The sequence below is a fragment of the Panthera uncia genome, chromosome A2, assembly GCF_023721935.1.
Source record: "Panthera uncia isolate 11264 chromosome A2, Puncia_PCG_1.0, whole genome shotgun sequence".
Classification (NCBI taxonomy): Eukaryota; Metazoa; Chordata; class Mammalia; order Carnivora; family Felidae; genus Panthera; species Panthera uncia.
This window is the reverse complement of record NC_064816.1, coordinates 2567131-2581313: the sequence shown is the minus strand read 5'-3', so window position 1 is coordinate 2581313 and position 14183 is coordinate 2567131. Positions and strand designations below refer to the sequence as shown.

Genomic DNA, 14183 nt, shown 5'->3' with positions numbered 1-14183 from the left:
AGGGCTCCCACCTTCCTGTGGGGAAAAGTGCAAGTCCTCCCTTGCTGGCCTGACTCCTCACGCATCACCCAAGCCAAGGCCCTCCACCATCCTGGTCACCACTTGCCTTCCCACCAGCCTGACACGTAGACACCCAGCACGTGAGTTTCTGTTGCGGTAAACAAATCACACGGCCTGATCTAAAACCACACTCTGGAGGTCATGAGTCTAAGATGGGTGTCACGGGGACCAAGCCCAGGCATGGGCAGGGCCGGTTCCCCCAGAAGCCCCAGGGAGACCCCTCTCCTGCCTTTTCCGCCTTCCGGAGGTGCCACATCCTGGCCCGCGCCCCCCCCCCCCCCCCCCCGGGGGCCCCCCCCCGGGCCCCCCCCCCCCCCCCCCCCCCCCCAGCCAGCAGCATGGGGTCTGCCCGTCTCTCTGCCTCCCTCTCATGAGGATCTCGTGGGGACGCTGGGCCCAGGGACCCCGGGTCTCCCCGTCCTCAGACCTCACCAGCCTTGGCTTCCTCCCACCTGCAAAGCCCACCTCATCTGCAGGAGGCAGGGGTATGTCTGCGGTCCATACTCGTTTGAACAGATAATCCTCAGCAGAAGCCTGCTTTGCAGGTGAGGACGCCAGGGCTCAGAGAGGTCAGTGGTTGGCCTCCCCACAGGGAGCCAGGATTGGAGGGCAGGGTGCTAGGGATGAAAACTGCCTGCTCCCTCACCGTGAGCCTCTCTCCACGGTGAGCACCTCTTTCCCGGGGACAGTGTGAACAGGGGCCAGGGAGCCGTCACTCCAGCCCTGGCCGCCTCGCCCCTTCCCACTGACCCAGCCGGTCACGTGATTTCTCTGTGGCCCGAGGACGTTGGATCTGGTTGAGCCCTGCTTCCGCCGGCAGGGGAAGGCCACAGTTGTCAGTTTGGCAGCCCTTTGCTGCCAGGGACTTAACGTCTTTGGGGTCAGTGGCGGGTTGGCGTCCGCACCCGTTTCCCAGCCGGGGTACTCTCCCTCCGTAGGGGTGCAGGGAGCGGAGTGAGGTCGGAGACACCTGTGTGCGGGGAAGGCAGGGTGGTGACACGGTGGGGTGGAGGGCCGCCCCCGTCTCCGGGCTGAAGCCTCTCTCTTCTCTCCTGCAGGCTTGGCCCAGAAGAAGATGGCCCCGTCGGAGGTGAGTGTCCTGTGCCCTTCCTGACCCACTTCTCCGAAGACCGACCAGCCCCGGGGCCTGCTGTGCGGCCTGGGGCAGCTGGCTGCACCTCCCCGGGCCCCACGCTCTGGCAGGTGGCAGGCAGTGAGAGTCCCTCGGTCCTGCCGGCATCTTGAGTTTCAGGGAGGGGAGCCGCTGGGGAAGGAAGAGCGAGGACCCGGCCTGGACAGTGAGGGACAGAGGGACGGAGACTGAGGGTCCAGAGGGGTGGGAGGGGAGCCGGGCAAGGGCGGGTCCCCGAGGAGCTCCCAGGAGGAGGGGGGTCCAGTCAGATGCGGCACCGCTGGTGTGGCATCCGTTGTCCCCACACGCCCGCCCATGTCTTCCGTCTTCCATTCGGGATCCAGAGAGCTCCTGCTCCTGCTGGGCGGCCGCTCGCGCCCGCGCCTTGCACCGTGGGGGGTCAGCACTGTCCCTGGTCCTGAAAGCGGCCTGTGGGAGCGAGTCTGTGAGCCCCGCATTGCAGCAGCAGCCCAGGCGTGGCGTCCCTGTACCGGCGCTAGCTTCCTGGCCCCAGGCACCTGTGTCCCCCGGGTTGCCACCCGTCACGTGGGGCCCTTGTCAGGAGGGCTCTCCTGGAGGCTGTCTGGCCACAGGGCAGTGGGGAGTCAGCGAGGGGTGCCGAGCAGGGGCGGTGCCACCGATTTCTGGGGAGAGCCCGCCCCCTGGTGGCCAGTATGCGGAACACGCCGGGGCCTGCTGAGGAGCGAGGGCAGCTGGGGGGCTGCCTGAACCCCCGTGGGGCAGTGGGGGTTGGGCTGATGTGAGTGCTCCCAGCTGGAGGCCAGAGGGTTTCACGGGCTGTTTGGGTGGTGCAGGTACACAGTAGATGTTTCTTAAATGTCCGTGACCGGACGGCCCCCACCGCCCCTCCACCATTCTCCCCTGTGGGGCCGCACATCAGTGCTGGTGGCTGTCCCCACACAGGTCCCGGGCCAGTGGGACCTCTCCCTGTTTCACGGTCATTCCAGCCCAGATGTCTCGGCCCTAAGGGACGCTGTGTGATGTCTGGAGACATCTGTGGCTGTCAGGACGCAGTGAGGATGCTCACTGCTCACAGTGCATGGGACGCCCCGTAGGGGACAACCCAGCCCTCCCCCCGCCCCCGTCAGCAGGGCCACGGAGTCCCTGAGGTTAGGGTTCTGCTCCTGAGGAACCGGAAGTCCGGTCTGGGCCCGGGCCCCTCTGGATGTGCAGAGATGGACCGTGTGGCCCCAGTGGGTGACGGGGCACCTGCTCTGCCCTGGAGCCCGCCCACACCAGACTCTGCCCCACGTGGCTTGCCAGCCAGTGACTCAGCCCTGACTCTGGTCAGGATTTCCAGAGCACTCTGGCCCCAGCGGCGCCTCCTGGCTGGTGTTTAATGCTTCCTGCTTCCTCCTCTCCAGGCCCCGTCGATGACTGGACAGCTGGGCCCCGGCCACGGGAAGAAGTTGGGTCATCGGGGCGTGGACGCATCTGGCGAAACGACCTACAAGAAGGTTCCTCCTCTGCCCTCGGCTGGTTGGGGTGGGGCAAAGTGGAGAAGGGCTCCCAGCCATCCGGGGCCCCCACACAGGGCTGGGCGGGCTCTGTGCCCACGTGTGGCTGCGGGCAGATCCCCTCGGTGCGGGCCCCTCCGTCCCAGTGAGGTCCTTGCCTGCTGTCGCCATCATAAGCATCGGGCAATGTGCCCGCAGCTGCACCACCACCCGCCCGGGTACAGGAGCCGCCTGCGACCCTGGGCGAGTCCTCAGCCGCTCTGGCCCTGCTGGCTCATCCGGAAAAGGGGAAATGCGGTTCTCTTTCCTTCCCTTGGAAAGTGGGGCTGAGCTGTCACCCCCACCCCCTCCTCCTCAAGTGTGGGTGGCCTCCAGCCCAGGCAGCCTGGGCGACGTAATGCGGGGCGGCCCTGACATTCCCCACTGTGGCTGGGGAAACCGAGGCACGGAGCGGCGGGGCCGTGCACGTCACTGGGAGAGTAGGTAGCAGGAACCCGGGTTCACGGAGATGAAGTTTGGATGTCACTCTGTAAATGTAAATTTCCAAAAAGGAAATCCTGGCAGTAGATAGAACCCTGCCGAATCGGGACAGTTTTGAGAACTTGGGACCTTCTAGAACCTTGATGGAAAACAGGCCTCAGGGCTGCATGAGGTGATATTGGGAGTCCCAGCCAGGCCACCTCGCCGTGGGGTTGTGAGCTGAACGACAGCCCAGAGGCCAGCGGGTCTGGGACAAGTAGTGGGCAGGTACCCCGGGGCCCCTTGCGTGATGGGTGCCAGGGTCAAGCTGCGAGCTGGACATCTGGCTCGTCCTGCTGCCCCGAGGGGCTTCTCGTTTTGCCTCCCCGCCCTGGCAGCCGAGGGTCTTGATCCAGCTGGGTTTCCCCACAGACCACGTCCTCCACCCTGAAGGGGGCCATCCAGCTGGGCATCGGCTACACCGTGGGCAACCTGAGCTCCAAGCCAGAGCGTGACGTGCTCATGCAGGACTTCTACGTCGTGGAGAGCATCTTCTTCCCCAGGTGGGCCCGGGCCCTGCGCCGTGGAGACTGGCCCCGATGCCCGTAGCAGCTCACCCAGCACACAGACACTGTTGGGATGCAAACGGCCTTGCTGTTCTCTGAGCTCCCTTCTCTGCTGGAAATAGCACGGGCCTCTCCTGGCACCTTCTTGGCTTGGAGGCCTGACCCTGTACCGGTCGTGATGTTAGTTTGCTGCCGAATCAGAGGGCTGCAGTACAACAGTGATTTTAAGAAACAGGAGAAGAAAACATAAAGTTCACTTTTCTCTCCCATGGAAAATACTGACAGGCAATCCAGGGCCATCAGGCAGCTCCCCGGTGTTGGGGTCCCGTGTTTTTCCGGCCATTCCACCGTCCTTGTGTGCAGCTTTTGCAGCCAGGGGTTTCAGGTAGCTGCCCGAGATCCTGCCATCACGTCTGCATTCCACTAGCAGAAGGGAGAGAGCACGTGCCCCTCCCCAGGCAGGGCAGCACCAAGAAATGATGGTTTCTGCTCTGCTCATAGCCCATTGGCCGATCACGGTCACATGACCAGAGCTAGCTGCAGGAGAGGCTGGGCAGTGGGCTTCCTCCGGGCGGCCATGTGCCCAGCCAGCACTGGGAATGGATTTGGGGACATAGCCCTCTGTCCCCTGGGGAGTCCCATGCCACCGTCTGAGTTGGCCGTCTGGAGAAGGCCTTGGAGCTCAGCGGCCAGGGCGCCGCCCAGGCCTGGGACGTCCGCGCCACCGGGGAGTCGGGGAGGCACCCACGAGGCCGCCGTCCCTCACAGGCCCCCTCCCTCCTTGCTCCACAGCGAAGGCAGCAACCTCACCCCCGCCCACCACTTCCAGGACTTCAGGTTCAAGACCTACGCGCCTGTCGCCTTCCGCTACTTCCGGGAACTCTTCGGGATCCGACCGGACGATTACTTGGTAAGAGCGTCAGTCAGCTGCTGCTGCGTAACAAGCTGCACCAGACCGGCGGCCCACAGCGCCACCTGTCTGTCCCTTGTGGTTTCTGTGGGTCAGGACTTCGGGTGCAACTCAGCCGGCTTCTTTGCTCAGGGTTGCGCTGGAGGGTGGGCTGGGGCTAGGGCCTCGTGGGGCACCGGACTGGGGGAGGGTCTGCTTCCAGCTCCACAGTGACATTGGCGGGACCCCCTCCTCGCCCATCGGCTGGGGCTTCCGTTCCATCCCTGCGGGCCTCTCGGTCAGAGCGTGAGCGACAGGAGTGTCCTGTCCCCTCTGCCACGTCTGTGGGTTAGAGGCGCGTCACATGTCACGGCTCCATTCGGGAGGAGGTGGGTCGTGGGGACCGGTTCAGAGCGTCCCCTCAGTCCTGGTGTGGTTTTAGTCTCTATCAAATTAGAATAATCTTGGAGCGTCTGGGGGTTCAGTTGGTTAAGCGTCGACTCTTGATCTCGGCTCAGGTCACGATCTCATGGTTCATGGGTTCGAGCCCCGTGTCGGGCTCCATGCTTGAGCGCACTGAACCTGCTTGGGATCCTCTCTCTCTCCCTCTCTCTCTGCCCCTCCGCTGCTCTCTGTCTCTCTCTCTCAAAACAAATAAATAAACATTTGGAAAAATCAGAACCTAGGCCCTACCCTTTGATCTCACAGTGAACGATCAGGACTCTTGAAAGTTACATCTCGCCTGCACACGGGGCTCGTCACCTGGGTGGGTCAGTCCGCACTTGGGGAGGGTCTGGCGGGTCTGTTTCGAGTTTGCCCGGTCACCGGTTTGCGACTTTGTGTTCGGGAAGCCTTACTCCCTGGGCAAGAGCGTGTCCGTGACCGTTGGATAGACTCTGTGTGATCCTTCCACCGTCTGCTGTCCCTGGGGCTCGGCCTGTGGGCCTGCTGGCTCTCACCTGCAGTGACTCATCTCCCTGCGTGTCGAGAGGTACTTGGCCTCACTCTCCCCTGGGTTCTTAGTCTGCGGGAAAGCTGTGCCCTCAGCCGCGGCCGTGTCCCTGCAGAGAGAGCAGCATTTGCTCCGGCCGTGGGCACGTCCGGGTGCCCAGAAGTCACGGTGCCCCTTGCCAGGGCCAAGGCCTGGTCCTCTGACCACAGCATCCGTGTCGTGCTCCCCCTCCGGCCTCCACCGCAGCCCCTAACGACATTCCCTTTGGTCCCGCAGCCTCCTCGGAGTGAAGCCAGCCTGGTGGTTCCGTAGTAGAGGTGACCTGGGTGACCTCGGTTTTAGGTCTCGGGAGGGAAAGGGGACACCTGTGGCGCTCGCCGTGGCAGTGGTGATGCGGCCTCAGTGTGTGCTGGTGGGGAGCGGACCCAAGCTGGTCCTGGTGGCGGAGTGGACACAGGGCGACGGCCGAGGGCCTGTCTCGGCCTTGAGTGGGTGGTCAGCAGGTGTCCTCTGTCCTCTTCAAGACCTGCCCTGTTTGCAGCGACAGGGTGGCCAGGGCCCCTGGATCCGAGAGGCCCTCCCGCGGCGGGGGTGATGGTGCACCCAGACAGCATCACTGCCCCCATTTATCAGCTGTGGTCCCTCGGTTCCTCTCTCTTCCCGGCCGGGCCCCTGTGGGCCGTGGGCATCACCTCGGCTCCAGAGACTTCTGTGGCGGCCGCCGTGGTCCTGAGTTTTGTGGGGGCTCGCCCACCATCACTGTGAGAGCCCTGGGCTGACCCGGTGTTGACTTCGGCCCAGGACAGCAGGGCAGCGGCCGGGGGAGGCGGGGGACACGTGTGGGGGCGGGGGCTGCAGACGGCCGGCCTCGGGCCACGGGCGCCCACCCTGGGCACTGAGGGGAGAGGGGGCACGCCTGGGGTCGTCTGCCCGTGACCCTGTCCCGGTGGCCGGTGGCCTCTTGGCTGGGAAGTCTGCCTGTGTCACCGCTGCCTCCTCTGCAGCCAGGACCCCGTGAGGCCTGAGCCCTGTACGCTGCCCCCCCAGGCCTCTCCCTGAGGGTAGCGGCTGCCGGCATTGCTTCCAGACCGTTCTCTGCTCACAGACTTCTTTTGTGCAAAGCCGCGCAGTCCCCTTCGGCGCGCATCTCTCCTCCTCTCCTCCTCTCCTGCCAGCTGGGGCCAGCTGTAAGGCCTTGGGGTTTCCCTGTTCCCGGCGGGCTCCCGAGGCCCAGGACGCCCCTTGCTGCTGTCCTTCCAGGGCAGGGTGGGGGGAGGTGGGGGTGAGGAGGGAGAGCACGGGCAGCCTGGGCCTGGGCCTCTGTTTCCGAGGGTGCGGGGGCCTCGTGGCTGTGGGCGGAGCAGGACGGACAGAGGGCCGCGCTGGCTGCAAACTGGACCTGTCTCCCCCCGCACGACCCACCGCCTCCCTGAGCTGCCTCCTTGCTGTCTGCGGCCAGCACAGCTGGGAGGCCCGCTGACTCGGCTCCCCTCCGCCGACAGCCCTGGGCCGGGCCCCCACGCGGCTCCCCGCACCGTCGCCCCCACAGTCCAGATGGCCGGGCAGCCTGTCCTGGCCCGGCTTCCGGGCATCCGCACGTCCTGTCTTATTAACAGCCTTGCGTCAGCCCTGCTCCAGCCTGGTGCCCGTTTCGGCGCCGGTCACCACGTTGGGGACTGCCAGCACATTCCCCCTGAGCGGCCTGGCTGTTGGCTCCGCTCCCCTGAGGCACGGACAGGGGAGACCTCTCGCCCCCGCCCCCTCCGCCCCCCCGAGGTTACCCGACAGCACGAGCGCACCAGCAGTTAGAGGTGGGGCTGTTGTCCTTGTGGTTGGCACTAGGTCGCCGGTGTAGGGGCAACAGCTGTGGCCTCGGACCCCTCTTTCTTCCAGGATGGCGCCCGTGGTCCCTGGGGGGGTCATGCCTCTGCTGTGTGCCCATCCCACCCACAGCCGGCCCCCGACTAACCGCCCGGTGCCGGGGACACCGGGCCACAGCCCAGAGTTTGCACAGCACCACAGCTTGCTGGACCACGGCTCGTCCTGGGCTCGGCCGTGGCCGGGCAGCGGGTGGGGGCACCCGATCTTCCCAGGGTCTTTGTCCAGCCAGGGCGTGCTGACTGCTGGGGCATCGGGTTAGGGTCCTTAACACCCAGCGATGCAGTAAGTGTTCCCTCGGCATTTACCCTGTGGCCCAGGGGGGAGCATGCTGTGGCCTCGTCCCTGTCATATACCAGCGACACTCAGTCAGGACTTCGGGAGTGCAGGGGACAGAAACCCAACCCAAACAGCCTTAATCCCCAAAGACACCTCGGTGGCTCAATAGCTGAAAAGGCCCAGGGGCAGCAGCCTGCAGGGCCTCACTTTCCTTGGCTTCTTAACAGACCAGGCACCTGCTGTATGCCGGGCTCTGTCATGGGTGCTGGGGACCCTCTGTGAGCAAAATGCTTAAAAATCCCTGGGTCCACAGAGTTTACTGTTTGTTGGTGGGGAGGGCGTGTGGGGCTGATGGACAGCAAGCACGGAAGAAAAGCCGATGTCCGTGGAAGAGAAGATGGGGAAGAGAAGGGTGTGCTGGGGGCCGTGGTTGGGGTTGCTCGCCAGAGAGACAGGCTCCCCTCTCAGCTGTTCTTGCGCGTGGCATCCGTACCAAAGGTTGTCTTGTGGTCCAGCATGGCTGCTGGGGTTCCAGCTGTCACATCAGCTTTCCAGGTGGGAAGTGGATGGGAAGGAGGGAGCGGCACCAGCGTTTGTCACCTGATTAGGGATTCAGAAGCTTCTACAGGCTCGTTGACCAGAGTTGACTGTTGTGGCCTCACCTAGCTGCGGGGAAGGTTGGGCAGTGAGTCTTGGCCACATGGGTGCACAACCCAGCACGACTGGGTGTCTGTTACCAACAGGAGAGGGACCGTGCCCTAGGAGATTGGCACCCAGGCTGCAGATTAGCCCGGGGTTCAGTTCCTTGCTGTGTGGCCTCAGGCGTGTCAGTTTCCCTCTCTGAGCGTATTTCTTCATCTGTGAAAGGAGGCTGACAGTGACCTGTTCCAGAGCTGTCCGCTAGACGCTGGGCGTGTGGGGTGTCAGCGACCCACCTGCCCACTCACTGCCCCCCCAGTACTCGCTGTGCAACGAGCCACTGATCGAGCTGTCCAACCCCGGCGCCAGCGGCTCCCTGTTCTACGTCACCAGTGACGACGAGTTCATCATCAAGACGGTGATGCACAAGGAGGCCGAGTTCCTTCAGAAGCTGTTACCCGGCTACTACATGGTGAGGAGCCCCGCCCTGCAGCCCCCCCCCCCCCCGCCCCCCCCACCCCCTACAGGCAGAGGAGCCCCGCCCTGCGGCCCGACCCACCTCCGCCCCTTCCCTGCCCCTACACAGTGAGGAGCCCCGCCCTGCAGCCCCGCCCCACTTTTGCCCCGCCCCTACATGGTGAGGAGCCCTGCCCCACCTCCGCCCCGCCCCTTCCCCCTACCTGGCGAGGAGCTCCGCCCCGCCCCCTACATGGTGAGAAGCCCCGCCCTGCAGCCCCGCCCCACCCCGCCCCCGCTCCTACCTGCTGAGGAGCCCCGCCCTGCGGCCCGACCCACCTCCGCCCCTCCCCTGCCCCTACACAGTGAGGAGCCCCGCCCCTGGCTCCTACAGGGTGAGGGACCCCGCCCCCGGCCCCTATGTTGATGGACCCCCCTTCCCCGCAGCTCCACCCCGTCCCCACCCCTACATGGTGAGGAGCCCCGCCCTGCAACCCCGCCTCGCCCCGCCCCCAGCTCCTTTCCTGTTGGGAGCGGGTTCAATAGCAGCAACGGGCTCTGAGGCTAAGGAATTTGGGCAGATGGGGTCCGGGAGCCCCCTTTTGGGGGGGGGCCGGGGAAACTTCCCCGGCCCCCCCCCCCCCCCCCCCCCCCCCCCCCACCCACCCACCCAGCACCACCATGTGGTGCCTCAACACTGGGCAAGCAGGACTTGCCATCTAAACCCTCATGGCCTTCCCCGGGGGTGGGGGGGGTGGGGGGGGGTGGGGGCGGGGGCGGGCCCAGCCTTCACTCCCCATCCCTTCTCCCCACCGACACCCCTGAGTCACGGAGCCCAGAAATCGAGGCCTGTGTCTTGGTAGCTGGTGACTCAGGCGTGGGGGAGGGAGGCCGGACCACCAGCTGGCATGTCACAAAGGACCAGCTGCCGGGACACTTCCCATTCCCCGTGTGACTCACAGCCTGAAAGGGCAGCTCAGATCCCTGGGTGGGAGTGGAAGCAGGAGTGGGCAAGGGTCGTGACCAGGCACCTGGCAGGGGTGCGGATAGGCCTTTCTGGGCAGCTCTGTTCGGATTGTGGCCCCTCTCCACCCGGGGCGTCTCATTCGTAGTGCACGATGCTCAGGGGGCCCCTGGCCCCCACGGTCAAGGGTCGGCAAGCTTCCTGTAAAGAACCATCTGGTAAATGTTGGGGCTTTGTGACCCAGGCAGCACCTACCTCCATAGCTCAGCCCTGCTGTCACCGCAGGGAAGCCCCATGGACAGGCTCCACGTGCCTGGATAACTTCCTTTACTGACACTGAAATGTCAAGTTCATGTCGTTTTCACACGTCACAGAATGCTACTTTCCTTTTTTCTCCCCAACTTTTTTAACAACATAAAGCCATTCATAGCTTAACCGCTGGCCACGTGAGAACGAGTGGGTAGTTGGACTTGGTCCCGTATTCAGAGTTCGCCAACCCTTGTCCTGGACTGTGCCTGGAAGCCGTGACCCCGTGTCACCCCAGGCTGGGGAGGTGGGGCACCTGGGTGTGGCCTGGGGGGGAAGCCAGCCCCTGACACCCGGAAGATCTCATCTGCTGGAACCTGGCTCACGTCAGATCGCTGGGAGGGCAGAGTGCGGGGCTGGCCCAGGTGGGGGGGGGGGGGGGCTGGTCAGGGAGGGCTTCCTGGAGGTGGCCCTGCACAGAGTGTGCCGGTGACGGCGGCCGTGGCGACTGTCCTCCAGCCCTGTCCTCCTCCTCCGCCTCCCAGAACCTCAACCAGAACCCGCGGACGCTGCTGCCCAAGTTTTACGGGCTGTACTGCGTGCAGTCGGGCGGCAAGAACATCCGCGTGGTGGTCATGAACAACATCCTGCCGCGCGTTGTCAAGATGCACCTCAAGTTCGACCTCAAGGGCTCCACGTACAAGCGGCGGGCCAGCAAGAAGGAGAAGGAGAAGAGCATTCCCACCTACAAGGACCTGGACTTCATCCAGGACATGCCCGAGGGGCTCCTGCTCGACGCAGACACCTTCTCCGCCCTTGTCAAGACGCTGCAACGGGACTGCCTGGTGAGGCCGCCATGCCCACCTCCCACCTCCCCCCCCCCCCCCCCCCCCCGGGGGGGGGGGCCCCGGGGAGGGGGGGGGGGGGGGGGGGGCAGTTCAGGGTCCCTCGCCTCTCTGGGCCTCAGTTGTCCCGTCTGTGAAACGGGGACGCTGGTGGAAGCGAGTGCAGCGTGAGCCTCAGGCCCACGGACCCCCTTGCCCCCGCCTGTCCTCGTGGTCTCCTCCACCCCCTGTGACCTGGGGGGTTTCGAGCCTGCTCCCCTGGACTAGAGATCTCATCTAGTCTCGGGGAGCAGGCTCGAAACCCGAGGCCCCCAGGCCCACCACCCCTGGCTCCTAGGCCTCTTGGAAAACCTTGCACGACCTTGCCCGAGGACCCCCCCAGACCTCTCAGGACCTCGGGCTTCCCTGAGCCCCGGTGTCCGAGCCCCGGGGGCCAGGAGCGGGCCTTGTGTGCGGCGCGGCTGGACTCTGTCAGGAGGAAGGAAACGCCCTGGCCCCTGTGTGGATGCCACGCCTCGGGTCCCGCTGCCTGCCACGTGGCCTGGCCCCTTGCCCCTGACCCCTTGGCCTCCTGGCCACCCGTGACACGGGGGTCCGGACAGGCCCCCTGCGGGGCCGTGGGGGCCGAGCGGGCGCACACCCCGACGCAGCTTGGGGTCGTGGGGGGCCGGGCACGGGGAGCGTGACCTGTCGGCCCCACCCCCGACAGGTGCTAGAGAGCTTCAAGATCATGGACTACAGCCTGCTCCTGGGCGTGCACAACATCGACCAGCAGGAGCGGGAGCGGCAGGCCGAGGGCGCCCAGAGCACCGCGGACGAGAAGCGGCCGCTGGGCCAGAAGGCCCTCTACTCCACGGCCATGGAGTCCATCCAGGGCGGGGCCGCGCGCGGGGAGGCCATCGAGTCGGACGACACGTAGGTGACCCGGGGCCGTGGGGCCCTCGGGCGTGAGGCGGGCAGGGAAAGTTGGCCGCGAGGGCGAGAGACGCGGAGCAGGCACGTCCAGAAGCCCGCGTGTGGCTGGTTCCCGGTTTGTGATTCGGAGCAGCGGAGTCTGCCCGCCAGGCCCCGCGAGGGTCACAGGTGGACGCACAGCCCCCCGGCCGGGCGATGACCGGGGCGTTGCGGCTCAGTCTGTCCGCGGACTGAGGCCCGTGGCCATCCGTGCGGGAAACACAGGTGCCCCCTCCCCCTGCCGGACCCCAGAGCGGGTTAAAGCGCCGCCATCTGAAGCAGAGCTGTAGGGGGTGTTGAGTGCCGGGGACGAGGCGACATCTACAGCAGGGGGCCGAACCCAGAGCCCCGGGGAGAACAGGCCCCTGTGGTGGAGGCCGAGGTCACAGTCTCAGAGAGGGCCGTGCCCCCTGCCCGAGACAGACTCGTGGGGTGTCCGCCCCGCCCCCGGCACTGTGCACGCTGGGCCGGGTCGTTCTCTGGGGCGTCCTGAGTGCTATAGGGCTGGAGCAGCATCCCCCCCCCCCCCCCATGCCAGGACACCCCCAGTCGTGAGGGCCTCAGACGTCTCCAGACATCGTCGAGTACTGTCCCACCGGACAGTACCCCGGTGGGAACAGCTTCTGTAGACAGGGTGTCGAGACTGAGCGTGCCGGGAACCAGCACGGGGGCCCTGGAGGAGGGGGGCATAACCCCCCAGCGTCCGTGAGGGAGACGGGGGCTCACAGCTGGGGAGGACTGGGGAGGAGCCCTGACGCCCTGACCAGGCGAGGCGGTGGGGGCAGGGGGAGCGACACCTGCAGAGGTCTGGTGGCTTGGCCCGACCTCCACTGTGTTGGCGTTTGTAGGGTCTGTGCCAGGCCCGGCGGGATGGCGGGGTGCGCAGGTGAGCTGGGCAGTGCGTGGAGTGCGGTGCGCAGAGCCTGCAGGGCCCGGGCCTGGCGGGTCTGGGGTCATGGGGACTTGAGGACAGTCGCTGCGTCGTGTGGCCTCACTAACCATGCCGGGCCGGGCACGTGTGGGCCTGGGGCTGAGTGAAGCGACTAACTCCCCAGACGGGACCCAGAAGCACTGGGGGCCCCGCCCGGGGTGAGCGTGTGCGTGTGCGTGCGCACGGGTGTGGGGGGGCCAGACCCCTCGCCAGCCTCCAGCTTCCAGCCTCGCGTGTCTGACGGCAGCTCGGCCCCAGCCAAGCTGCCGCCTACAGGAGCACATGGGCTCCGGCTCCTTCAGCTTCTCCCAGGCCGGGCTCTGGGCCCCCCACCCCGCCCCCGCCAGCGGTGTGGCTCCGTGGGGTGTTGATGGCGCTCCTGTCCCCCCGCCCCTGCCCGCAGCGGTGTGGCCCTGTGGGGTGTTGACCGCGCTCCCGCCCTCTCTCCCCAGGATGGGCGGGATTCCCGCCGTGAACGGCCGAGGGGAGCGCCTTTTGCTGCATATCGGCATCATTGACATTCTGCAGTCGTACAGGTGGGTGCCCCCTGCCTCCCTCACTTGCCCACGGAAGCGGTGCACCTGCCGCCCGCAGACAGAGCCTCCTCGGCCCCGGGAAGGCTCCTGATGGGCCGCCGGCCCCTGAGGCCTCGAGGGAGGCATTCGGTCCCCGACTGGGTGACTCCACCTTCGGGGTTGGGGCTGGCGTGGGGCATGCGGGGTGGGTGGGGTGTCGCCCGCCGGTCCAGCCCTGTCTGCTGAGCGCCGACCGCGTGCCAGGTGCCGGGCTAAAGTGCGCAGGACAGAAGGGCCCGTGGCCGCAGAGCGCAGCATCTCGGGACAGCTCCTACGATGGGCAGAAGTAAATGCTCGTGGCCGGGGCCCCATGTCGTGGGGTCTCAAGTGCGGCAGAGCCGAAGGAACAGATACCCCAGCCTCACCTGCGGTTTAAAAGCTGGGGTGTGGGCCACCTCGTTACCCATGCCTTGACCCGCATGAGGTCTTGGAGACGAGCATTTCTTAGTCTTAGTTTTCCATCCTGAGAGTGGAATGCGTTCATTATGCACATTCCCGACAGGACAGAGGGGACCCTGGGCGTGGCGATCCCCATTTCCCATGTCCGCCCCCTCAGGAAGCCCACTGGGTGGGCTTGGGTGATTTTTTTTCCTCAATAGGAAACTGGGCTCCTGCCCGTCAAACACTAGTATTCGCAGCCTGTTGTTTTCCTACTCAGGGGCAGATGTCTTCCATGGGGACATCTCTCTGGGTTCAGAGCAGGAGTGGAGACCTTTAACGTTTACTTATTAATGTTGAGAGATAGAGTGAGCAGGGAAGAGGCAGAGAGAAAATCCCAAACAGGCTCCAGGCTGTCGGCACAGAGCCCAACTCGGGGCTCGAACTCACCAACCGTGAGATCGTGACCTGAGCTGAAGTCAAGAGTGGGGCGCTTAACCAG

At 65.6% G+C, this 14183-nt stretch overlaps 1 protein-coding gene across 4 annotated transcripts in view; it reads left to right on the top strand.

The window, feature by feature from the left end:
• The window catches only part of PIP5K1C (phosphatidylinositol-4-phosphate 5-kinase type 1 gamma), a 49767-nt gene that overhangs the window by 19791 nt on the left and 15793 nt on the right, over window positions 1-14183 (top strand). For all 4 annotated transcript variants that reach the window (XM_049639616.1, XM_049639617.1, XM_049639615.1 and 1 more), the window contains exons 2-9: window positions 1119-1150; window positions 2578-2670; window positions 3562-3692; window positions 4488-4605; window positions 8652-8804; window positions 10544-10843; window positions 11553-11758; window positions 13181-13264. In XM_049639616.1, coding sequence (XP_049495573.1) covers window positions 1119-1150; window positions 2578-2670; window positions 3562-3692; window positions 4488-4605; window positions 8652-8804; window positions 10544-10843; window positions 11553-11758; window positions 13181-13264 — 1117 coding nt within the window. The remainder of the gene's footprint in view (window positions 1-1118; window positions 1151-2577; window positions 2671-3561; window positions 3693-4487; window positions 4606-8651; window positions 8805-10543; window positions 10844-11552; window positions 11759-13180; window positions 13265-14183) is intronic.